Source organism: Plasmodium coatneyi, chromosome 4, assembly GCF_001680005.1.
Source record: "Plasmodium coatneyi strain Hackeri chromosome 4, complete sequence".
In the NCBI taxonomy this organism is placed as follows: Eukaryota; Apicomplexa; class Aconoidasida; order Haemosporida; family Plasmodiidae; genus Plasmodium; species Plasmodium coatneyi.
This window is the reverse complement of record NC_033559.1, coordinates 1,725,986-1,749,341: the sequence shown is the minus strand read 5'-3', so window position 1 is coordinate 1,749,341 and position 23,356 is coordinate 1,725,986. Positions and strand designations below refer to the sequence as shown.

Below are 23,356 nucleotides of genomic sequence, written 5' to 3'. Positions count from 1 at the left end.
GTGCTCCCGTGGGCTGGCTTGCTCTTCCGAAATACACACTTGTTAGTTAACCCGACTAGCTTTCTCATCAGTAAAAAAAAAAAAAAAAAAAAAAAAAAAAAAAACTTGTCGAGCGATGAGTGTCTGTACACCACATAGTTATCTTTATCCTGTAGTTACCGCACAGTTAAGCCCTCCCTTTTTGCCTTTTTTTTCCACCCCCTATGGGCGTAATTACCTCATCAGGAATTGACCCATTATTACGCCATGCAAATTGTCCATATGTTCACACGGATGGCCACCAGTAGTTCGCACCCTCAGCCCCCTTTCGGGCCAAAAAAAAAGATACATTCATGTGGTTTATCCCCCCGGAGTTTACACGTTTATCGCACCTCGTCTTAACAGACACACATAGACAGGTTTGCTATATCGTTTACGTGCACCGGGGAGTATCCCCCTTTTTGCGAGAAAAAAGGGAAAAAAAAAAACCTCTTTAATTAGCCTAACAGGAGAATGTTAAATGGACAGCGGCCATCGGTCAGGTGAGTGAGATTAAAAAATTTGGACATAAAAAAAAAAAAAAAAAAAGCGCCATGAAGGAGGTACTAGGCAGCAAAGTGAACGAAGAAATTAAGCCCGATGGTGAGCGCCCAAAAGGGGATAGCACAAGAATCGCCTCACGCTCTCCTCCTGCGGTCGACTACACGTACAGGGACATTCACTTCGTTCGGTCCACCCCGCTACGCCGCGTTCAACAGCGAATGCACAGACGAAGCGAAGCTCATCAGCTGGATGTACTTCGTGGCGCCGCTGTGCAGGCGATAATCGTTCCTGGACAGCTCCAACAGAATTTGGCTCTTCACAGAATCCTGGTACTCTGTATTCATAACAAAGTAATTGTTAAGCGATTTAAAAATGTACGCAACGTCGTACCCATCCTCAATGACGTCCTGCACAGCCTTCTCGACATTTTTCAAGTCCTTCATTTTGCACGCATCAATAATTTTAGAAATAATATCATCTGCTGGCAAACCGGACACATCCAACACAGATTCCAGTGTTATCATAGGGTCAATACATGAACAGAGTTGCAAAATGGACACTGCTCTTCTCAGATCCCCTTGAGTTGTCTCGATAATTTTATCCAAAGCATCGTCTAAAATGTTAATCCCTTCACTTTTACATATATAAAGTAACTTCTCTTTCTTTACATCAATTGGAATGCCTTGAAATCTGTAGCAGGAACACCTACTATATATCGGGTCAGAAATTTTGTGAATATAATTACATATCAATATAAACCTTGTTACGTTGGAATATATTTCTATTATTCTTCTCAAGGCTGATTGTGCATCCTCTGTCATCATGTCTGCTTCATCCAAAACGACTAACTTCCATGGTGGCAAGGTTTCATTGGTCTCGCTGTTTATTTTATTTTTACTTATACTTATTCTTGTGTACGCTTTTATTTTTTCCCTCACCACATTTATCCCTCGGTCATCTGACGCGTTTAACTCCAGCACACGTTCGCTTATGTTGTCCCTTCCAAATAATTCATGCGCTAAAGCGTTGATAGCCGAGGTTTTTCCTGTGCCTGGGGGCCCGTGGAAGATCAAATGCGGCATGTTCTTCGTCCGCACCACCTCCTTCAGCATGGACACCGCGTTCGTCTGATGCACAATGTCGTCCAGCTTCTTCGGCCTGTATTTCTCCACCCATGGTAGGTTGTCCATCGTGCTGCTCGTGGGGAAACAAAAAAATAAGTAAACAAATAGGTAAATAAATAAATTTGGCAAGATTGGCGAACAAAGGAGGCAGCTAGCCAAAAGGTGTTTTTTTTTTTTTTTTTTTTTTTTTTCTTCACTCTTGTTCAGGTAAATTTTTCAAAATAGTGCGCATTGGGGCCAAGTAGCTATTATTTAGCTGCAACTACTGCGTCGCTAACACAGTTTGCTTCTCCACTTATTAAGAAATAACCAGTAATGGTGAACATTTTAATGTCCCCCTGTTGGACAATTCGACCGGTCTACACCAGCACAACTGTGGTTTCTTATTTTCCCTCTACCGATGCGCATAAGTTCCAAGTGGCTACCTTTGGAATGTCTCATAACGTGTGCGCGAATGTGTGCACATTTATACCCGTATGCCCATTCAAGTAGGCACCTTGCCATGTGAATCTCCCCCACGCGCTCACCTGATTCTTGCTTAACGGGGGGAATCCTCTTCCAGGTATGCTTCCTCAAAGTATGTATGGACTGACTGTGCCTCTGTTTTTCGAAACGGCGTGCGCTTCTGGAATAGCTTATCCCTGTGCGATCTTGTGTCAGCTTCGAGGGGCGAAGATTCATAAATAATACTCCTTTGAACAGCGGTGAATAAAATGCCTCCTCCTGTTAATTTTCGCTTTTTTTTCCTTTTGCCCACCTTTGAACTTTTAAAATTCTGTGAACTGGCAAGCAAGCGCACACAGGTGCGATATGCAAACTGCTCTTTTTTTTTTTTTTTTTTTTTAATGTGCACAAATTTGACGCGTACCACGGGCTAGCAAACGGAGTCGTTTACCAAAAGGGGAGCAAACGAAAAGACGTACAGAAAAGGGTGGGGAAAAGGGAACTTATGGTCCTGTCACGTATACACATCTATGCGGGAAAGACGAAACACCTTCCACGCTAATCAACCAAAAGGGCGAAATGATTCCCCTTGTGAAGATGCACACCGCGTGAAGTATATAAAGGGCTAATTTCCCCGTAGGGTCCACTTCTGCACTGGGTGAAAATTAAAAATATGTTTTTTTTTTTTTTTTTTTTCCATTCCCGATTTATATCTACATACGTCGCGCGCAACTGCGTTGTCAACCTTTCTTTTGAACCGAGCATTTGCAGAAGTGGCGGAGGCACATCTGTTCATGCTAGCTATTTTTTCCCTTCCCACCATTTAGGTGCATCCAAAACGGTGTGCAGAAAGGACCACAGCATGGGTGCTTTCCGTTCTCTGCAAGCCTAAGGGGTACGCAAACAGCCCTTTGATAAGCGATCCCCCATTTGGCATGCAAAATGATCAAACTGAGCAACTAATGCATAAGCACGTGAATAAGCACACACAAGTACGAACCGTTTGTATATCTACCCCAGCACTGAACGTTAGTGCATATATTCTTTTACACGTGAAAAAAACATACTGTAAAGAAATATGCAGAAAGGCGCATCCTGGTGAAGTGTCCCCCCCCCGGAATTTGTTTCAAGTCGCATCACCAACAGGTCCCTGCAAAGAGTCATCCCTAGTTGGAATCGTAACGCTGTAGCAGCAGTGCGAGGCTCCAGATTGAATGTGTAGTTCATGGGGGAGACCCCAAGTATGCGTAGGGATGTATACTCATGCATAGCTATGTATTCCACCACCATCCCTTCCCATTGTGAACCAACGGCAAGTTCGAATTGTGCACATTAATGCGCGTACACTGCACACTTGCTACTACGCCTGACCAGTTAAGCGTCAATCGGATCAGGTTATTCTTCCACCCGGTAGATCATCCAACGTGGACCCCACGTGCGCATGTGCGTATACGCGGGTGACTAGCCCCCTTAATATTCATCCAACCCCACACCCCGGGTAAACCCACGCAACAACAACAGAAAAAAAGCACATTAATGCAAAAACTCAAAGTGCTTAAAAACTCCAACGTTGCTACTGTTTTATTACCGCTAAGAAGAATGGCCACATCAGGAAAAATCCCCCTCAAGTTGGACTCGCTCAACAATGAAATGTTTAAAGCGCTCAGAGAAAAAACGCTAAGTCTAAGGAAGGAGAAACTGCACGTCCAACTGTCAGGAAACAATTTAAACGTAACTCCAATTGAGAAGTCATGTCCCCTCACCTTCTTTATGCTGAAGCATAAGTACAAGATAGACACGCAGAGTATTCAAATTAAGGTGGCAAGTAAGGACTCTGCCGGAGAGGGAAGTATCGTAAGTGGAGCGGATGCCTCCCTTAAACAAAGTGAACCCTCTCATAGTGACAATAACCATGGAGGGGAGAAAAGTTCACCCAACGGGGAAACCAACGGGAAAAACAACACACACGTTAGCAGCGGCGCTAATGCAACTGGAGGGACAAACTTCCTAGACTCGTTCATCCAATTCAACATTCCCGTTTTGAACGAACTAGACCGAGCCTACTTCTACAAACACATCATTGAGATAATCGACACGCTCGCTGCGGATGTTGTTTACAGACACAGCATAGGAGGATACAAAAAAAACGACAAGTACAACTTTGTCACGGTCCTCTTTAACAACCTGAAGGTGTACCAGAAGAGCCAACTCCACCACGAGTTTTGTTTCTCCCTGTATGAGCAAAAACCTCTAACCATCAACTGTTATGTTGTCCACTCGGGGAACACCTCTTACATATTAAAGCTGGATTTCTTCCAGGAGAATAATCTAATTTTCGACATATACACAACGTTTGTAAATATAAACAGCTTAACATTCAAACCGCAGGAAGTTGTGCCTGTGATCAATTCGCACCAGGATGAGAAGTACCAGCAGGTAAGTCTCTTTGCGGCCCACCTGAAGGATGTACAAAATTTGTTTAACCACAAGGATGTGAAAAATAAAATTTTGCAACAGGAGGATATAAACTTCATGCTGGATTATTTTAAAAACACTCCAGTGGAGAAAAAGACCTATGAGAAAAATCAGTACCAAACTACGGACATTTTTGAGTATGACCATGTGCAGGCCAAATCGGCCAACGGGGTGTGCGCATCAGGAGCGGTGTCATCAGCTGAAGCTGCAATGAACGCGCAGGGAAAAAACGCCCTGACCATCCTCGGACACATTTTGGACACAAAGGACGTAGCCTTCTACACCGGGAAGAGTAACTTCTACTGCAAGGATTCTTACATCGAGTCGAAGAATTTCATATCGTCGGAATTTAAAAACATCCACAACTTCACCTTTGGGGGATACCTTGCTTACCTCTCCTTCTGTCACGCCATGACCATAATCAAGCACTACGTTGCTCGCCCAGTCCTTATCGAGTTAAATGAAATTCAGTACATTCTGCCTGTTCCCTGTAACTCTATCGTATCATTTAGGGGAAAAGTCATTTACTGTGATGCTGACAAAATTCAGGTAAAAATTGCAGCTTACTGTTTTGACTTGAAAAAAAATGCGTACTACTTAACCACCATTTTTGACATGTCCTTTGAAAATAATTCTGCCATTTCGTTCATTCCCCAGTCGGAGGAGGAGGTTAAGCTTTATTTGTTGAGCTACATCCGTTCGCACTTACTCCCCTAGGGGGGGGTTACCTTTAAGGGGGTACAATGCAGATGACATGCTTGGCATGGTCCACCTTTTCCCCCAGTACGCAACATAAATGGGGCACCTTCCTTTGTGTGTGTGCACACCTTCACAGGAACAGCTAGCTAGCTAGCTATAGCAAACTGTAGCTATTTTTTTTTTTTTTTTTTTTTTTTTTTCTGACAATTTGAAAAAAAAAATATGACCGTTCAGGTGATTCCCACGAAGTACGTAAAGACGATCACCATGTTGTTGCCCTGACAACCAATTTAAGAATAAAAATTGGTACACTTTTCAGGGGTCATGTCCTTGTGCCAATTTCGCCCATCACGTAGGCAACGTTCAATTGGAGCGGGGTGGTGTCCAAATTGTAGCCTCTTTTACACCTCCCAAATCATGCTATGTTAATAAATACTTTCTTTTTATTTCATCCCTAAGTGGGGATTCCTAACATGTTGTGCGTTTTTTCGACAATTTGTATTGAAAACAAAATGGTCGTCGTTCCGAGACAGACTTGCGCAGTAGCTAAACGGTTCGCAAACGGCACGTGTGCACTGGGCGATTATACATGCAATAGTAGTGGTGATGGTAAAAAAAAAAGAAAAAAAAAAGAAGAAAAAGGGGAACGAAACGAAAGGGAACCCCTCACCGGTAACTTCGATGAAGGGACCTGTTCACCCCTTCGCCTACAACTGCGACGGGTTGACGTGCTTCGATGTCTCCTTTCGCACTCTTCTTTGTTGTCTCGATCGAACCCTCACAAAACGAGAGTGAATGGCGCATGAAACGCAGTAGCACTGCTTGATGTACAATTTCGGTAACTGAAATGTGGAGTAAACAGATGCCTCCTTTATATCTCTCTGCGCGGACGTATCGACAATGTTCCTGATGTTGAATCTTTTAATGGCCTTGTCCTTGGGAACACACCTTCCACAGTTGGAACACCTCAGGGGGTTCACGTGGCCTCGGTTGTGCTTGGACCTTCCTCCGTTTCTGCGTTTCTTTGGCATTTTGTTGAGCGAAAGCTGCGGTTAGTGGGGGGAAACAGGAAAGAATGAACGGTTTGCATAGGAGAAAACGAGAACGGCATTAATTGTTCCGTGGGGGGAAGCAAAAATGTAAAGCGGCCCCTCCTCCCCTGGTGACGGAAAAAATAAAGCCTCTTCTCGCGGTCACCCATCCATACGCCCATTTATACAACAATATTAAGCCACTGTTCAGCTCATCCCTCACGAGGAGGAAAATGAAAAAAACAGCCACCCATTTGCTTCATACGCTTTATAATCCCTTTCCATCTTGCGCTTTACAAACCCTCTACGCCGTTTGCATGGCGCATACGTGGTGGATACTCACAGGCATACGCAGGTGTATTTGCGCGCATAAGCATCGCGTGAGGTGAGGGTTGATAATGCCTCTGTTTTTTTTCTTCTTACCTGTTGAGATTTGAACTGCAAAGATGGCTTGCAAAAGTTTCAACGATGATTTTCCTCCTCGCCTTTATCTTGTACGTAATGCTATATGCGACGTAAGTTTTGTTGCTTTCGTTCGTTTTGTCACCACGGTAAGCGGGGATACTAAAAATGTTCAAATGAGTTAAAAGGATAGAAAGAAAAAAAAAAAAAGCGTAAAAATTAATTTGGCAAAAAGTAATTAAAATTCAAATTGGCAAAAAAATTAGCTAATTAACTTTGTTAGTTCGTTTAGGTAAAAATAAATTTTCTTTCGTGGGTTTATGCCAAAGTATGCTCCGCACATAGGCGCGTGCGTACGGAGATGTATCGTTAATTTTATTTTGTACCAATTGTGTACGACGCAGTGGGGTCACCGTCACGCGCAAAACGAGGAACTCACAATAGTTGGAGAAAACCCAAGTGCAACATTACTTATCAGTATCGTGAAAATTGCGCGACGGTGCCAGGGTTAGAACGCGAGTGCCTATTACTCTATATGCGTTTGGGGAACGCGATCCTGGAAGCAAACCCCTTTTAAAACCCCTTTTTTTTTCTGATATTTTTCTATATAGGCCGTATGTCACAGGTAAAATAATTCAGGGCGAACGATATCACCCCAACATTTGCGGTGATATAATGCATTTTGTATATGCATTCAAATCGCTTGTATTACCACCCAATGTGTTCCTACTTTTCCGTAATTTATTCCCTTTGATGTTTTAAAAAAATAAAAGGAAACTTTGTTTTCTGTTTTTTTTTTTAACCATTTATAGAGGAAAAGGGAAATAGAAATGTTCCATTCAGCGTTCAGGTGAAGGGTTCGTCGTTCTTCACGGAAGGAACCCATAATCTGATAGAAGGTACAGGGAATAATAACACCAGATAAAGGAAAAAAAAAAAAAAAAAAATACAGTTCTGTTTGTTCTCCCGAACATGTGAACGGAATTAAGCCTGCTTCGTCACCCTTTCTTTTGAAGAAGCCAAAATGCTTCATTTTTAATTTGGAAAAGGAGATTTTCCATGTCGTTCTCCCCATAAGCTAAAAAAAAAAAAATGTTCTTCATGTAGTTTTAAAATTGCTGCAAAAAAAAAAAAAAATGTGCTTTAAAAAGATAACCCAATCACCACTCCCGTTTTGTATGCCCCCCTTGCGATCCCTTCTTTGAGAGATATTTATCACGTAACTATTTTTATCGTTCATTTTGGTCCTCGTTTTCACAACTGCCGAAAATGTTATCTGCAAAGAACAGACCGGAAACGTAGGGCTTTTATTGAAAAGTAAATTTCGTGCTAATTACTATCCCCCCCTTTATCATTGTCATCGAAAGGGCCCCTGTCACTTGAACTGACTCACCTGCCAGGAAAAGCATTTCGAAGGTTAAGAGGCAGACTGTAGGGTGCAAACCGAAAGCGTGTAAAGGAGAAAAAGCGTGCTGGTTAAACTGACCTACGGAAATGTTTAACTGAGTTCCCTCCCCCGAATGGACACAAAAAGCAGATCGAAGGACTGTCTACATTCCCAACTGTGGTGTGTGCCTCACCTGCTCCCATGAACGCACACCCGTTTTGAAAAAAAAAAAAATATGAACCGTTCATAATTTTTTTTCTTCAATTTGTATATGCCCCAACTGTAACCCATTTTTTACTAACTCGCAATCCCCTTTACACGAACTGCCAATCTCTCCACATGAATTCAAAACGGGTAAATAATGTGATTAGCCTTTTGATTAACGAAATAAAAACAAATGAGCAGCCAGAAAGCGCAAAGGAATTGGCCAAAGAAAAGGGCATAAATGTTGCCAAGTCATTTTTGAACATTAACCATTCAGGTAAAAAAAGGAAAAAAGCACACACACACACACACATATATATTTATACAATTTGGCTAGCTGATCATTTTTGTAAAAAAAAAAAATTACGCTATTTCATTGTGAGATGACATGTTCGCCATTTTTACCATCACTGTGGGCGCCTTATTTTTCCACCCCATTTTTGCTTCTCCCCCAGGTGAAAACCTCCCCTGTGAGAGACCCAAACGAAACTGCCCAGCAGAAAATGGGCATGCTCGGAAAAGTGACCACGGTGTAAGTTCGCAGGAGGAACAGAAGACCACCCCCAACAAAGACAACCTGAACGAAGACAACCTCGATGATGACGTCATCGGCGAAAAGGAAAAAGCGGCATTGGAATTTTATGATGAGCGGATAGACATTTTCGAAGAAGAATACGTGAACAAAAAATATAGTAAGATCGAAAAGGAAAATAAAACGGCGGCGAAGCTTCGCCAATTGTGGCCTAACAGAATTGCACTGTTGCTCAGAATGCACGCAAGAATATATACAATCGCACTTATATATACACATCTGTGAGCACACGTGTACATGTTTTTTTTTTTTTTTTTTCCTTTCCCCTGCCAGGATACTATACCAAAAACTGCGACTCGAGTTTGTGCTGTTGCGGGTGCTTCATTCCCGTTTGCTACCAAAGTCAGAGGTAAATATTGTTTTTTTTCTCCCTCATCAGGGCCGCTTATCTGTATTTCACGTTCCACTTCTATTGTCCTTTCCTTTCTAACGCAGGCACGAGACCTACGTCAACCAGTACAGAAGCTTATACGCGGTGAATGTGCGTATCGACGACAAGAGAGTTATCTATGAACACGAAATAAATGCAGCGGACAACAGCGGCGACGGCAAACGCAGCCACCAGCACGGTCATCCAAAGATACCACCCCCGGTAAGCAAACCGGAGAATCAAACAGAGCTGCCCCACCCAAAGTGTGCAGAAACCCCCGAAGCAGAAAAAAAAGGGGAAGATGAAAAATCACAAATATATCACGCCGTTTTTTGCGAAAACTGCAATAATCATGTTGCCTATCTTGAAATAAAAAAAAATATTTTCCATTTTTTTGATGTGCTACCTGACTGAGTATATGCTGCATGCATGTACACCTGTCACAATTCGTTTTTTCGTTCAGTTGGACACACCTCTGTGGGGATAAGCAGTCGCTTCCCACACCCTACGTGCTTGCGAATGGGTGAATACTTAACCCTCTGCACGGAAGTTTCCACTTTGTATAAGTTTTACATATGTCGTTTCTCCCTCCGGTGACATGACACGCATATTATTAATTTCCATTCCACGTTGCTTTTTTTTTTCCCATCCTCATTTGAGAACACCGCCAATAATCCCACTTTGAATTGGTTAATTTGTTTTCCCTTCTGATGAATACTGCTGCCTCGCTCGCCCAGAATGCAAACACTATGTATTCAAAAACGCCCATGTCTCTTCCTACGGAGCATACACTAATGAAGCCCTTCTTCTGTTGCACATAGCTTTGCAATGTGTTGTGCAGGGCGCTGTAATGGGGAAAGTGACAAAGGCAAAAAAACGCACCTTTTCGAAAATTTAATTCAACTGCGTAAAGTTATTGCTTATTCGTAATGCTTCTCCTTTGCCTTCCTCTTTTTCTTTTTTTTTTCGAAAGGAAGTCGCGGGAAAAGCTCCGTGCACAAATACGCTTTTTTACCATGTCCTCGCGAACTGCAAATATAAAGAGCCATAATGCCGCATTGACCACTTCGTTGTGCAGGCCTCGCTACGCATTTTTCTCGTTGTACAATTTTTTGCTCGCAATTTCTGCGCACTTCCCTTCGCCACGCAACACCCAGGCGATGTCAAAAAAAAAAAAAAAAAAAAAATGTTCAACAATTATTTTTTCCCTCGTTCTCCATAAGAGTTGCTTTTCGAGAAGCATAAACTGCAAAAAGGTCCCACTGCATTTTGCCTATCGGATGACACGAAATCTCATGGTCTACACTTTTATGGAGACCAAAAGTTGGCACGTTAAGGGCATGACCGATGACCAACCTCTGGCTGAACGACCAACCAGCAAACCAATCTGCTGACCAAGTGACCAAGTCATCGCCCTGCCCGTGCTGCACACCCAGACTGCCCATTTTGCCATCTCCGTTTAAACAAGGGGCGAAGGAAAAATGAAAGAAAGCAAAGTGAAAGGAGAAAAAAATGACAGAAGAAAAAAGTCATAACGAACCAACCAAGAATGAAAGCAGCGAAAATAAGTACCTCTCCCAAATATACTCCTTCCTAAATTCCAGTTATATTAAAAGTTCTTTTGAAAGTAAACCTGAAAATGGTCAGAACAAGAAGAAGAGAAGACACTTGTCTTCTCGAAAGGCGTATGGCTACCTCGTGCGGAAATTTAAAAAGGTTAGGATGAGAACGGGCAACAGGAGTATTCCCCTGTCTGAAATATTGGTCCCACCTTTTTTAGAGGGGACACCTCTATTTTACACCCCGTTTTTCCCACGGCGCAAGAGTTTACGTTTACTCTCGTAACAAGCCGTCCACCCTCATGAGAGATTCACCCCATTTTAATTATTCACTCCCTGTTTGTTTTATTTTATTTATTTTTTTCTCCCTCCACCCCATTCGAAGGTTGCCATCGAATGTGACTTATACTTGGAAGAAATTCAAGTTCAAAATGAAAATGAGAAATTCATCGTTCAAATGTTTGGGAGGAACTCCGTCACGTTAAAGAAGCTTTACAGAAAGAAAAACATGATTGACCATTATTTTTTCCTCCTAATTTTGTTCAACATCCTGTCCAATTTGCCCTACACCATTATACCAATTCAGAAGGTAAAGATCACGAAAATATACTGCCTAACCCTGCAATAACATTTTTATAAGAAATATTGACACAAAAGGCACGTGTAAGAAGAGCACCTGCACACACTAGCACCCCTTTCCACCCCTTCAGTTTGTAGACATTTGCGACAGTTACATAACCCGCGGCGTGAAACTCCTGATGAAGTTGAACGCGTCCCACTACGGTAGGAAGAAGCGAATTCACAAAATTTACTTCGAATCGGTAAGAAGCGCGTTTGTCCCAATGCACGCGTGTATGTATTGTATGGCCTACCTGTTCAAATTTACACATCCCCACACATATATCCTGTCCTTCTTGATATTTTTCTCCCACCCCTTGTAGGTTTTCTACCTATTTGTGTCAATATGGAATAAACACTATTTTGACTTTTCCCTGTCCAACACCATGGTAAGGAAAAAAAAAAAAAAAAAAAAAAAAACTAGCTAGCCAAAAGGGAAAAAGTCCTATTTTTTTTTTTTTTTTCTCCTTCTTTTTTGTGAACTGTTCAGGTAATTTTGAACTTTTTTTACAAAATTTACATTATCCTGAAGAAGTTGGAAATCCGGAACGTAAACCTGTTTGACAACATATACGTGCTGTGCGCGTCTTATGTGAACAAAATAAACTCCATGTTATGGTAAGGCTGGAGAAAAGCGCGATATGTCAGCGAATTCGAGTTATCACTGCTGCTGTGTCAGTCACACGGTAGAAAATATCACCGATAATTGCTTCCCATTGTTTCACATCCCTTCCCACCGCAGGTTCAGCACGTACCTAATCATCAAGCGGATGCTCATAGACGAGTGCGAAATAAAAATCATCAAGAAGAAAAAGACCTTTCTGATTTTGCCCATTTTCATCGACATTATAAAAATCCTGGACGTGTACGACGAAATTATAAAAAAAACAAACATAAGTTCCTTGGTCAAGTTGTACGAAGAGCTGAAATTATTCCTCCTTTTTTTTTTCCACAAGTTGTTGTACAATTTGATAACAGAGCAGGACATGCTTCCGCGCAACATTTTTAAATACCTCCAAATTAATAACAACATCGCATCCAACCGGAGAAGGAGAAGTGGCAGGGGGGACGATTCGCATAGGAGGGAATCCAGTGAACTGCACAACAGCTTTTATAAGTACACCAATTCGATCAATGAGAACTTTGTTTTTTTTTCATTTTTCGAAAATTTTTGCTTGTTTAACAATTTCACCGAAAGGGAAAAGACAAATGACTTTTATTCTTCCCTGTCCCTTTCGTTCAACTCGATAAATTCGACCAGCTCTTCCAACGAAAATGACCAAAGGAGGGGTTCAAAATACGCAAAAGGGCATGCCGAATTACCTGAACATGGCTATAATAACACCTTCAGACAAAATGAAGAAAGCGAAAAGTCGTCCCAAATTATAAGAATGCACAAACACAAAATTGACATCCTTGATATGGAATACAATCACTTCTTCATTCATAAATACAAAAATGAAAATAAATTTATTTTACTCATTAAGAGTTACTTCAATGATTACCTATGCGCTCTAGTGAACAGCCTGTACATTTACTCGAAAATTATTTACTCCGATAGGAAATATTGTGCAGCTGAAGGTAATGATGATGGCGGTCCTGGTGAGGGGCACCACAAGGAAGGTAGCAACTCAGGGACGGAGAATCAGCTAAATAAAAATGAAGAGGGAAACAAAATGGGTGAGCAGAGGGGGGATCTCCACGAGTCGTCCCCCTTGGTTGTCTCTTCGGCGGTACTATCCTCAGGCCCCCCCGGTGAGAAGCGGCATGACGGTGAGGAAAATTGCAGTGTAGATGGAAAATTAGGCGCAATGGTATTAGACGCGGATAAGATGGCCCCAATAGACATTGGTGCTACTGACGTGACTGAGCTCCAAGTGAGGCCCGGCGAAGTGGACGAGTTTCACCTGATCCACAGGCAGAAGGTACAAAAGCAGGAAGACAACGCGCCGAAAGGTACAGGGAAGAAGAGGAAAACAGGAAAATTCCCCCACGCACACGCAAAAATTGTAAACGCTTTGACAAGCTTCGTAGAAGTAATATACAAAAATATATTCAAAAAAGTGATCAAAAAAATACACACATGCAAAAGTATAAGCGATTTGAAGCTCTATTCATACATAGAAAAAATATATTCAAATGACACGTACTACTGCTTAAAAAAGAGGTTAAAAAAATTTTGCTTCGTTCTTTTCTTCTCCGTTACGCTGAAAAATTTAATTAAAAGTTATGTATATAAAATAAAAAAGGAAAAAGTAAACAAAAACAATTTGGAAGATTTCCAGTCCATCCTCATATACGACACGTGCAGCTTTATCAAAATATACAACCAACTAAGTGAAGCCAATTGCAAAGATTTTTTTTCAAATAAATATATCAACTTCCTCGTGTATATAAAAAACATACTTACATTGCCTCGTCAGAAACTGCTACTCTTCCCCGTTAAAAACAGACACTTTTTTTTCTACATAAGGAGTAAACGAGTGGACATCCATTTTGACAGCTTCGTGGAAGAGTGCAAGTTGAAAAATCAGCAAATGAGCGGTGAAAAGACGCTCCCCAAAATTTTCCAACAAGATTATTATATCCTCCCAAATAGCAGAAATTCGCAAATTTCGCGAACCAAGTATTATGCAGCTGATGAGGCAGATCATCCAAGGAAAAATATCCTTGAACAAGCCATTTACAACATATTTCAGTCGCTCAATCCGTTCAGCAAAGTGCAAAGGAGAAGCGATGCGGATAGCTACTCCGGATGGGACGCTAATCAGGAATACAGCTCCATCAGATCTGTCCACCATAGGGGGAAAGACCCCTATGACAGCCCCACCAGCGTCGACACAGATGGGTTTGTCCAGGAATGGAAAAAAAAAGGAATCAACAAAGAGGAAAGACGAAGGAAGAAAGAAGAAGAAGAAAAAAAAAAAAATTATGAACATGGTCAGGTGGAAAGTGACGCGGAAAGGCGAAATATCCCAGCTAGCCAAAGCGAAATTATGAACAATTCAGGAAGTGAAAAAAAAAAATCAGCCACAAGTTCCCGCACGTCGGAGGGCGAACAATGTGATGGAGTCACCGCTCAGGAGTCCCAAGGAAGCGTCTCCAGTGGAGAGAGGAAAAGCGAAGACGACAACTCAGGTGTAGAACGGCACTCCTACAACGAACACAGCTATAGCAGCCAATCCGATGTGAGCAGCCTACACAGTGGAGACCTCGAAGAACAGAAATTTACACAGGGAAAGTCGAGTGTCAGCCCGTTTGAAATGACGCCGGAAGAAAAAAAGTACTGCATGAAGGTGTACATGAAAAATTCCAGCGAACAGTTTGACAGAAAAGTGATGATTTTAAAAAATGACAAAATTTATTTTTACAACTCTGAGTATGCCATATCGTACGATTCTTTCTACTTCCTTATGGAAATAAAAAAAATCTACTCGTGCGATGGTTTCTTCGACTCGCTCATTAATTCGCAACGGATAAGTGTCGTCAACTCGACGTACTCCTCCACGGAGGATGAGGAGTTCAACTCCAGGAGCGCGGGCAGCCTTTCATCGGAGAGCGGCTGGCAGAAGTGCGGCTTCGACGCGAAAATAGTTAGTTCATGAGAGGGCGGCCACTGTGTGGAACGCGTTTGCATCGTGTCTGCATAGTGTCTGCATCGTGTGTGTAATGCTTGCCTATCGGCGTGCCCCCGTCTGACGGAGCTTCCCCCACGTGTGCACTTCACCATGTATACCCCACGTGTGAACGTATCCGTGTATACCCCACATCCTTCTCCTCCCCACCCCTTGCAGATTTTCCACAACTCTCTACGTAAAAACATACAGCTCATGTTCATTGATGAGTCATACGAAAAAATGGTGAGCAGGATAAACAGCTCCTTAGTGCACGAAACGGACAGAACATTTGCATATACACAGTTGAGTTACGATGAGGGAGTGGAAAGAGACCTACTCAGTCACTATTTGCAGCTGAATGTGAACGAGCAAGGCGATAGTTCTAAAAGTTCCAGCTCCAATGAAAGCAACAGTGCGTTTTCAAATGGTGAGTCACGTGGCGGATCGAGCAGCGACAGACCGAGTGACACACCAAGTGATGCACAAAGTGATCGACCTGGTGATTCGCACAACGGCGGTTTCGTGGAGGAGACGGAGGAAGGCTCCTTCAGGGATGCCACTCGTTCGTACGAGAAATTCCAGTCGAGCCACGAGGGGGAAGACCCGCACAGCGCAGGTGAAAAATGCGCACATCCAACTGATGCGCCCGATGGAGAAAACCTGCTGAACAAAATTTTGGAAGACAACCAGAACCTTCTTCAGGGGAACAAAAATGAAACCCAAGGAAAACTGAAGAGGTACCCAAATTTGATCGAGTACAAGTACTCCTCCAGCACCACAGACATCTATATAAGACAGAGGAAATATTTTGCCAAAAAAAAAAAAATAAAAGTCCGGAAGGAAAACAAAATGAAGCTTTTCAAAAATATCGACAAAAATGACATTTACAATTTGTTCTACGAGGAAATTTGTAGACTCTGCAAGAAAAAAAATAACAACATTTCCAAGACCAATTCGGACGACCTTTTTTTCCACAAGTATGTGAATAAGCTGTACCATACGGCCAACCTGGGGTAGTCCGCCCAGCGTCCACATGGATACATGTGTGTGTGCATACTTACATTTGCACGTGTGTGTTGCGTTGCCGCGTGACACCTGTACACGTAACTCCCCCGTGAAGCATTTTTTTTCTGTACCCACAAACACCGTTGAGGGGTACACGCATCCCCTCGCTGCCTTTTTTTTTTTGTTTTTTTCTAACAGTTGTTTTGTCCCAACGTATGTTTAACGAATTGACGTCACTCCACATAAGTGGTTGAATTCGCCGCCGTGAATCCGGTTCAGATAACCGTGTGAACGCCCTACTGGACTACGTACTACACACATCACGTCAAACTCCCAATCTTCCCATGTAGACGCGATCGGTGCATCCTTTTTTTTTTCCCATTTGTTAATAAAATTCGTAACGTATGTCAAAATGGAAAAAAAAAAAAAAAATTATTGACATGGAAACTTTAAAAAAAATAAAAAGGTACGGATACGGGGCGGCTTTAAAAACTTGGGGGAAAGCAGGAGCAAAGGTAAAAGCAAAAGCGAAAATACAAAAAAAAGGAGAAGGGAAAATAATCTTACGCTTGAATTTGAATTCGAATTTGAATTTAAATTTGAATTTAAAATGGCCTCAGGTTTGGTCTGCCTTAACTTTTATTTTTTCTGGGGCAATTCCGGTTTCGCCTCGTTTAACCTTTGCCCCTCTCTCCTCAGGGCGTCTTGTGGTCACATATTTTGTGCATCATTGACACGAATTCTTCAAAGTCGATCTGAGGGGGGAACGGCGATAATCATAATGGTGAAGCAGGTTTATTGATAAGGGGGGTTTATTTCACACAGAGGGAGCATGTACCCCCTTGTCCGTGCCCCGTTTGGCGCACACTCCATCCTTACCATGCTGTCTTTATTTTTGTCCGCCTCATCGAGGACGTCGTTCCACATTTTCTCGCTTATGGAGGTCAGGCCGAAGAGCTGAAGGGGGTGAATAGTGACACACACGATTTGAAACACACGGTGGAAATATCACTGGGGTTGGCGCGTACAACATGGCGTCACCATGTCATCACGTCATCACATCACCACCCCATCATGTTATACTATTTTATTTTCCCATCCTACGTTTGCCAGCTCCTCCTTGGTTATCTTCCCACTCTTGTCCGTGTCGAACAGGTTGAAGGCGTCACGCAGCCGCTCCTCGCTGAAGAGAATTTGCTTGTCCATGCAGACGGAAATGAACTCTGCCAGGGGGGCAAATGGGCGTACCATGTATGTGTAGAAAGTATGTGTAGAAAGCATGTGTAAAAAGCATGTGTAGAAAGCATGTGTAAATAGTTGGCGTAGAGAGTAGTTGTTGGAGGAAGAAATGGATCGACCGGGGGAGGGGCCTACCTGAGTATTCGATGTAGCCGTTCTTGTCAAAGTCGACCTCCTTGAGGATGTTGTCGACCTCTTCCTCGACGTTTTTCAGTTCACCCAGCTCGTTCTTGAACTGCACCAAGGGGGTAAGAGTGATGGTAAAAACGGTTATCGTGGCGGTTACTATTGGACAGGTGTAACAATGTAGACGTGGTGTAGTGGTGCACCACTAGACGATCTTGCAACTTACACTACGCAGGATGTTGTACCCCTCGATGAGCTCTTTCTTGTCCAGTTGACCGTCTCCATTCTTGTCCAGCTTTTTGAATATGTCAGTGAGTTCCTTCCGTTCCTCCAGAGTGGTGAGTTTGCTTCCGATGAATAGGATGGCAGCCTGTGCGAGCTTCTGGCTCCCTTCGAATTTTCTCATGTTGGACAACGCCCCGTATAAAGTCTTCTGGTCATTCTTATTTATATTATCGGCGTACTTTAAAATCCACTTACTGTTTAGGGCCTCCTTGGCAGTTATCCTTTTGTTAAAATCGTAGGTTAACATAAGTTTTATGAGCTCCTTGGCTTCATCACTTATATTTTTCCAATCGTTGAAGTCAAAATAGTACTTTCCCTTTTCCACCTTTTTAATAATGTCCTGATCGTTCTGTCCACCAAAAGGTGGGTACCCACAGAGGAGAATATACATGATGACCCCACAAGACCATACATCGCACTTTTCATTGTATTTTTTTTTTAATACCTCTGGTGCGATATAATATGCCGTGCCAAGTCTATCCCTCAATTTGTAATCTTTCGAAAAAAAGGAGGACAATCCAAAGTCGACAATTTTTATGTTTAGTAAGCTATTTTTATTTTCTAACAAAATATTCTCTGGCTTTATATCCCTATGAACAATATTATGTTTATGTAAGTAGCAGATGCCACTTAATATTTGCTTCATAATATTGGCGGCGTCACATTCATCGAATTTATGTCTATTTATTATTTGCTCAAATAATTCTCCTCCTTCATAGAATTCTGTCACCAGGTAAAAGTACTTCTTATCCTCGAACACATCGAACAGCTTTATAATGTTCGGATGGTCCAATGATTTTAATAGGGATATTTCATTGTAGATGTCTTCATTTAAACTTTCTTCATTTTCACAACTTTTGTTTCTACATTCTGAATAGCGTGTTTTATCAAACTGTGACTTTTTTATTACTTTTATTGCCTTCTCATTGTGTCCATTTTTTTCTCTACATAGGAGGACCTCTCCGTACGCTCCACTTCCCAATTTTCTTATTTTAAAATAGGACTCTCCTATTTTTCCTTCCTTCTTTCGCACATACATTCCTGGGTTGATTGCCAACTCGTCTGAAGCGTTTCCATTTCCTTCTCCCGATTGCCTCTGCCCCTGCGCTGGCCCCGGCCCCGGCCCGTTCACGCAGGTCCTGCTCCTCACCCGCAACTCGTGCACACCCTTGCTTTGGTTGCACCCCATTTGGTCATATGGAGGGGGGGGCGAACAAGCGATGATGCACGAACCGGAGAGGGCACTTCCCTGTGGATGGATTTACTCGGATGGGAATATGTTGCTTGTGCAGGGAGAGGCGTTCAGATGAGTAAGGCGTCTTCACGGGGGGGTAACGCAGATGGACATTTAAGCAGGTCAGCCAATTATAGTCGATCCGCTTACCTGTCTGCGTTATTGCAATCCTCACCTGACGAACGAGCGAGAAGCTAACGGCGAAGGCAAAAACGTGATCATGCTCATCCGTTCTGCTAACGCGCGTGGGGATAGCTCCTACACGTGGGAAGTGTGTGCAGACGTTCGCATGTGCCTGGGTATCTGCATGTGTACATACAGCCGCATGTATATGTACCTTCGCTTTTCCCCCTACGTGATCATTTTTGCGCAAATGTGGGTCATTCGCGGCGGGGGAAAAAATGCACAAAAGGGGGTGTAAGCATATGGGCAAGCTGTTCCGCAAATTGGGAAAGCCACCTCACAAAATGATGAGAAAAATTATCGCATATGTAGAAGCGCACATACACAAATGGCGAGGTTACCATGTGAACGCATTCATGTATACATTAACTGAGAAGCCTTCATGTGTGCTGCAACATAATGGCTTAAAGCGGAGAGAAGGGGAAAAATAAATTTTCCTAGCACTTAAAAAAGACAACAATTCAAAGGTACCTTATTTATTGCGCACTTTCCAATATGTACAAAAAGGCTTCTTGCGCGGGAAGAGATTTTTTTTTTTTTTTTTTTTTTTTTTGCCCTTCACGAACACCTGAGGTGGGAGGGTTTTTTTCGTGTCAGCGTTTTTTTTTTTTTTTTTTTCTTCTTCATGATGTGCGCAGTAATGTAAAGGCGCTTAAAAAAAATTTGTCACGTTTGTTGAGTTTGCTCTTTTTTTTTTCCTTTTTCATCCTTTTTTTCCCTCATCTCTTTTCCTTCGCTTTATTTTTGTTTGTTTGTTTTTTTTTTTTGCTCCCGAATGGGCAAAACCACGCCATCCGCACAGGTGAGAACAGTACCAACTGTGTGTTGCGGGTTGCGCGGCTCTATGCTGAGCAAAAAAAAAAAAAAGAAAAAAAAGAACACACACACACACCTGTACGGTGGAGCCACATTATATTATTTACAATCGTGTGCGCGAGCGTAAAGGGCCACGGTGATTTTTCCCCTCTCCATAACGTACACATGTGGAAAAATATCATCACATAGAGGAAACCTTGCACGCGAGCCTCGCAAAGCAGAAAAAGTGTAAACTATACAATCCACGAATCCAAAAGGTGACCGGTCAAGGGAGAGCCAAAAACGCGAAAGGGGTACATGTGTCCCGCGTGCAACTGTAATGGAGTAACCCCCCAATCGAAAGCATCCAACGCGGAAAAAAAAAAAGAAAGGAAATAGAAAGGAAAAAAAAAAAAAAAAAAAGCCAAAAAAGGAGAACAAAAGCGACCTCCACCTCGCAACTACCGTTCATTTGAAGCCCGCTTAACGGGGACATCAGAATGTGTAACACAGGCTAAGTGTCACGTTGTAACCTCCGCCCGTTCCAATCTTTTGGAGCAATTTTTCATAGCAACAGGGAAGGTAAGCACACGCACGAGTTACGTCTTCGCGAAAAATAGAACCAATCGACGTTCCACGACGAAGTGGCTTGTTCATGCGTACCTGCATTGCGTAACAATTAATGGGAGTATCGACTTATTGCACTCTCGGGAAAAAAAAAAAAAAGGGGGGGCACATATTGTCTCTTTCACTTAGTAGGGATGATCACCCACACGGAAAGAGCAACATTGTATGCACGTACGATCATGGGCATAATTCTCCAGTCGGCGGAAAGAGCTGCACCTCGCTTTGGCGCTACCGTTGTTTACTGTGCTGTGGAAACATGGTCACTCATCGTTCGTTACTAACGATTTGCCCCCCAAATACACGACGGGGTAGGACAAAAAGCACGATCCTTCACTGCCTCACACGTTACCAACACGGAAGGAGAAGTGTCGAAAAAATGGCCAAACGGTTGCGCATGCACACCTACACTGTTTTGTCCCCCACATGGTTTTTAAAAAGGCGGAGTGTCTTTTCACACAAAAAAAAAATAAAACAAAATAAAAAATATGAACTGTTCAGGTGTTTTGTATGTTGTGCATAGGTAGGTAGCCAAAAAAGAGCAAATTGCACACGGAAAAAAAATAAAATAAAATAAAATAGTTAGTTTATTTTCGCTTGTCATACTACCCTTTATAACCTTACCTGTTCAGGCACTTTTTTGTTGCAACGTTTTTGTATTATTTATTCATTATTATTTTTTTTTTCCTTTTCCAAATGGATGATACATATTGGGAACGGTTCCCCTCTCCTCACACGGGGTCCACCTCCTTTCCCCTTTCCTTTATTAACATAACTTTCTTCTTGGCATCCTCCAGTCTCTTCCTCTCACTCTCCACCCATTCGAAATCGTCAGGAGACATAATCCTCACCGTCAGGTAAATTGCAAAAACGCACCACCCGCAAATTAAAAAACCAGTTATGAACACCTTAAATTCGGTGGAAAAAATGGGGTTGTTTTTGTGCTTATACTTTTTAAACGTATTAATATCAATGCTTGTAATTTTGTTGTCGGGTAAAACTTTTTCTCTTCTCTTCATCTGAAGGAACCTGTTGTACTCCTCGTCCATTTCTCTAACGCTTGGCCCTTGGGGGGGGTAGTACTGAAAGGGGGGGGGAGGATAAGGTATAAGTAACATATGCACGTGCTAGTTTTATATGCTTGGAGAATTTCCCAATGTGTCGTCCTTTTTATGTGGGTCACTCGCTACACACGTGGGCGCCAAGGGGAAGCGTCACTGTGCGCCGAAAAAATCACCCTCAACTGTTTTGCACAAATTGGCAAGTGGGACAAGCCCGGCAATACACCACCCCCATTAATGAAACATACGTTGCATATCTTTTTGGAGGACACGTAGCGAATTCCTTTGGGTGTGAAGGGACACCTGCTTTTTACTTGACATATAAGGAATCTCATTTTGAATTGGTACACGGGTTTGTTTTGTGTTTTTTCCCTTATTTTAGCTATGACTCCGTTCCATTGGTGTAACTTCTGTATGTCGTTTGGTCGATCTGCATTGGTTCCCGTAGGCGTGTGTCGTGTTCGTTAAAAGAGGTGAAGGGGCATTACCCGGGGGGGACAACAGCGAGCTTGCTCGACTAGAAGTTAAAAGAGGAAAAACGCAGCAAAACGTGGAAAAGTGTAGCCAATGGGACTGGATAAAGCGCGTGGGGGGACTGCTAAAGGGGGCCACGCAAATGGGATGCGCTAGGATCGGCAACAAAGTAGGAAAAAAAAAAAGAATAAATAAATAATAAAAAAAATAAATAATTCCCCCAGCGGATAAACCTTTCGACCCTTCCTACGCAGCTTCACAAGTTCTCCCGTTTCGAACAAATTTTAGTCTCTCCCCAATTTGCATAGTTACAAAAAAAAGAACATCTCAGGCGTAACTTTTTTTTTTTTTTTTTTTTTTTTTTTCTTTCATTTTACCCATTTGCCTTTGCACAGGGGTGGCCCAATGATACGCGTTTTTTTATCATAACAATGCGCGGAAATTGCTCCTAACATGTTTGCTACCTCCTCGCAGTGCATCCCCAACTAAGGAAGAACGCCTCCTCTTGAAGTAGTATTTTACCCACCCACAAACTGCGAAGAGAGGCTATGTATATGCGGGCCCATTCTTACCAACCAAAAGGAGAGTCCCCCTCCAACGTGAAGGCCAACGCCAAACCATCTGCCAAAATAACACAAAGTTCATGTGACAAGAAGAATTGGCCATGTTGGGTAGGAGGATTACACCCTTTTTAATTTTTAAGGGAGGGGGGTGAAGCGGCTGGAATAGTTTTACTGCTGCTCACAGGTGAAGTTAAACATCACCTGGTTGGACCTTCCCCCGAGAGACAGTCGGTTAAGTATAAGTACACCATTCGTGTATTCGGGCATGACCAGGTCAGAATTTTTTTTTTTTTTTAAATACCAATTATAAGGCAGGAACGACAACCCAAGATTGGCCCTTCTCACCAATGAGACGCACACCACACAGAAACAAACCGACTATTTTGAAGAGGACCGAATGGTTTAGCGTTCACCGAGGAGGAAGATGATGATGATGAAGCGTTCATAATCGATGTTGCCTAACCGTGACCAACACACACATGCGCACGCACCATGCATATTTAGAAATCGCCCCCTTGAAATAGTGGAAAAATTTTATCAGGAGTGACCTCCTTTGTTATTACGCCTTTACCTGTTTCGCCATTCTGTTTGGCTCACCCCCCCCCAGGCGGGATCCTTCTTACGCTTGAGGTTGCTGCGTAGCGAAGGCCACTCGAAGTTAAACCACCTCACAGATATAGGTCAATCGCTGTGCCATCATAAGTTAGTTGCACCCTTTCCAAA

The 23,356-nt window shown here is 42.6% G+C and overlaps 6 protein-coding genes across 6 annotated transcripts; 2 read left to right on the top strand and 4 right to left on the bottom strand.

Annotated features, from left to right (window-relative positions):
- Nucleotides 1-719: 719 nt before the first annotated feature.
- On the bottom strand, nucleotides 720-1,712 carry PCOAH_00009650 (Replication factor C; the record flags this gene model as incomplete). The annotated part of the gene is made up of 1 exon (XM_020057774.1): nucleotides 720-1,712. One exon carries the CDS (start codon nucleotides 1,710-1,712, stop codon nucleotides 720-722), a length of 993 nt encoding a protein of 330 aa, XP_019912999.1.
- Nucleotides 1,713-3,689: 1,977 nt separating this feature from the next.
- On the top strand, nucleotides 3,690-5,282 carry PCOAH_00009640 (Uncharacterized protein; the record flags this gene model as incomplete). Its single annotated transcript, XM_020057773.1, has 1 exon — nucleotides 3,690-5,282. The coding sequence occupies one exon, from the start codon at nucleotides 3,690-3,692 to the stop codon at nucleotides 5,280-5,282; it is 1,593 nt and encodes a 530-aa protein (XP_019913097.1).
- Nucleotides 5,283-5,705: 423 nt separating this feature from the next.
- On the bottom strand, nucleotides 5,706-6,888 carry PCOAH_00009630 (40S ribosomal protein S26; the record flags this gene model as incomplete). The annotated part of the gene is made up of 2 exons (XM_020057772.1): nucleotides 5,706-6,310; nucleotides 6,719-6,888. One exon carries the CDS (start codon nucleotides 6,293-6,295, stop codon nucleotides 5,972-5,974), a length of 324 nt encoding a protein of 107 aa, XP_019913117.1.
- A 1,535-nt stretch (nucleotides 6,889-8,423) lies between these two features.
- On the top strand, nucleotides 8,424-16,061 carry PCOAH_00009620 (Uncharacterized protein; the record flags this gene model as incomplete). Its single annotated transcript, XM_020057771.1, has 11 exons — nucleotides 8,424-8,565; nucleotides 8,744-8,980; nucleotides 9,154-9,229; nucleotides 9,316-9,472; nucleotides 10,754-10,966; nucleotides 11,195-11,398; nucleotides 11,520-11,630; nucleotides 11,751-11,816; nucleotides 11,918-12,045; nucleotides 12,170-15,020; nucleotides 15,222-16,061. The coding sequence occupies 11 exons, from the start codon at nucleotides 8,424-8,426 to the stop codon at nucleotides 16,059-16,061; spliced, it is 5,025 nt and encodes a 1,674-aa protein (XP_019913215.1).
- A 683-nt stretch (nucleotides 16,062-16,744) lies between these two features.
- PCOAH_00009610 (CAMK/CDPK protein kinase) lies at nucleotides 16,745-18,888 on the bottom strand (the record flags this gene model as incomplete). Its single annotated transcript, XM_020057770.1, has 5 exons — nucleotides 16,745-16,804; nucleotides 16,929-17,006; nucleotides 17,154-17,272; nucleotides 17,424-17,523; nucleotides 17,641-18,888. 5 exons carry the CDS (start codon nucleotides 18,886-18,888, stop codon nucleotides 16,745-16,747), a joined length of 1,605 nt encoding a protein of 534 aa, XP_019913317.1.
- A 2,378-nt stretch (nucleotides 18,889-21,266) lies between these two features.
- Nucleotides 21,267-21,931, bottom strand: PCOAH_00009600 (Uncharacterized protein; the record flags this gene model as incomplete). The annotated part of the gene is made up of 2 exons (XM_020057769.1): nucleotides 21,267-21,617; nucleotides 21,845-21,931. The coding sequence occupies 2 exons, from the start codon at nucleotides 21,929-21,931 to the stop codon at nucleotides 21,267-21,269; spliced, it is 438 nt and encodes a 145-aa protein (XP_019913062.1).
- Between the last annotated feature and the right edge of the window lie 1,425 nt (nucleotides 21,932-23,356).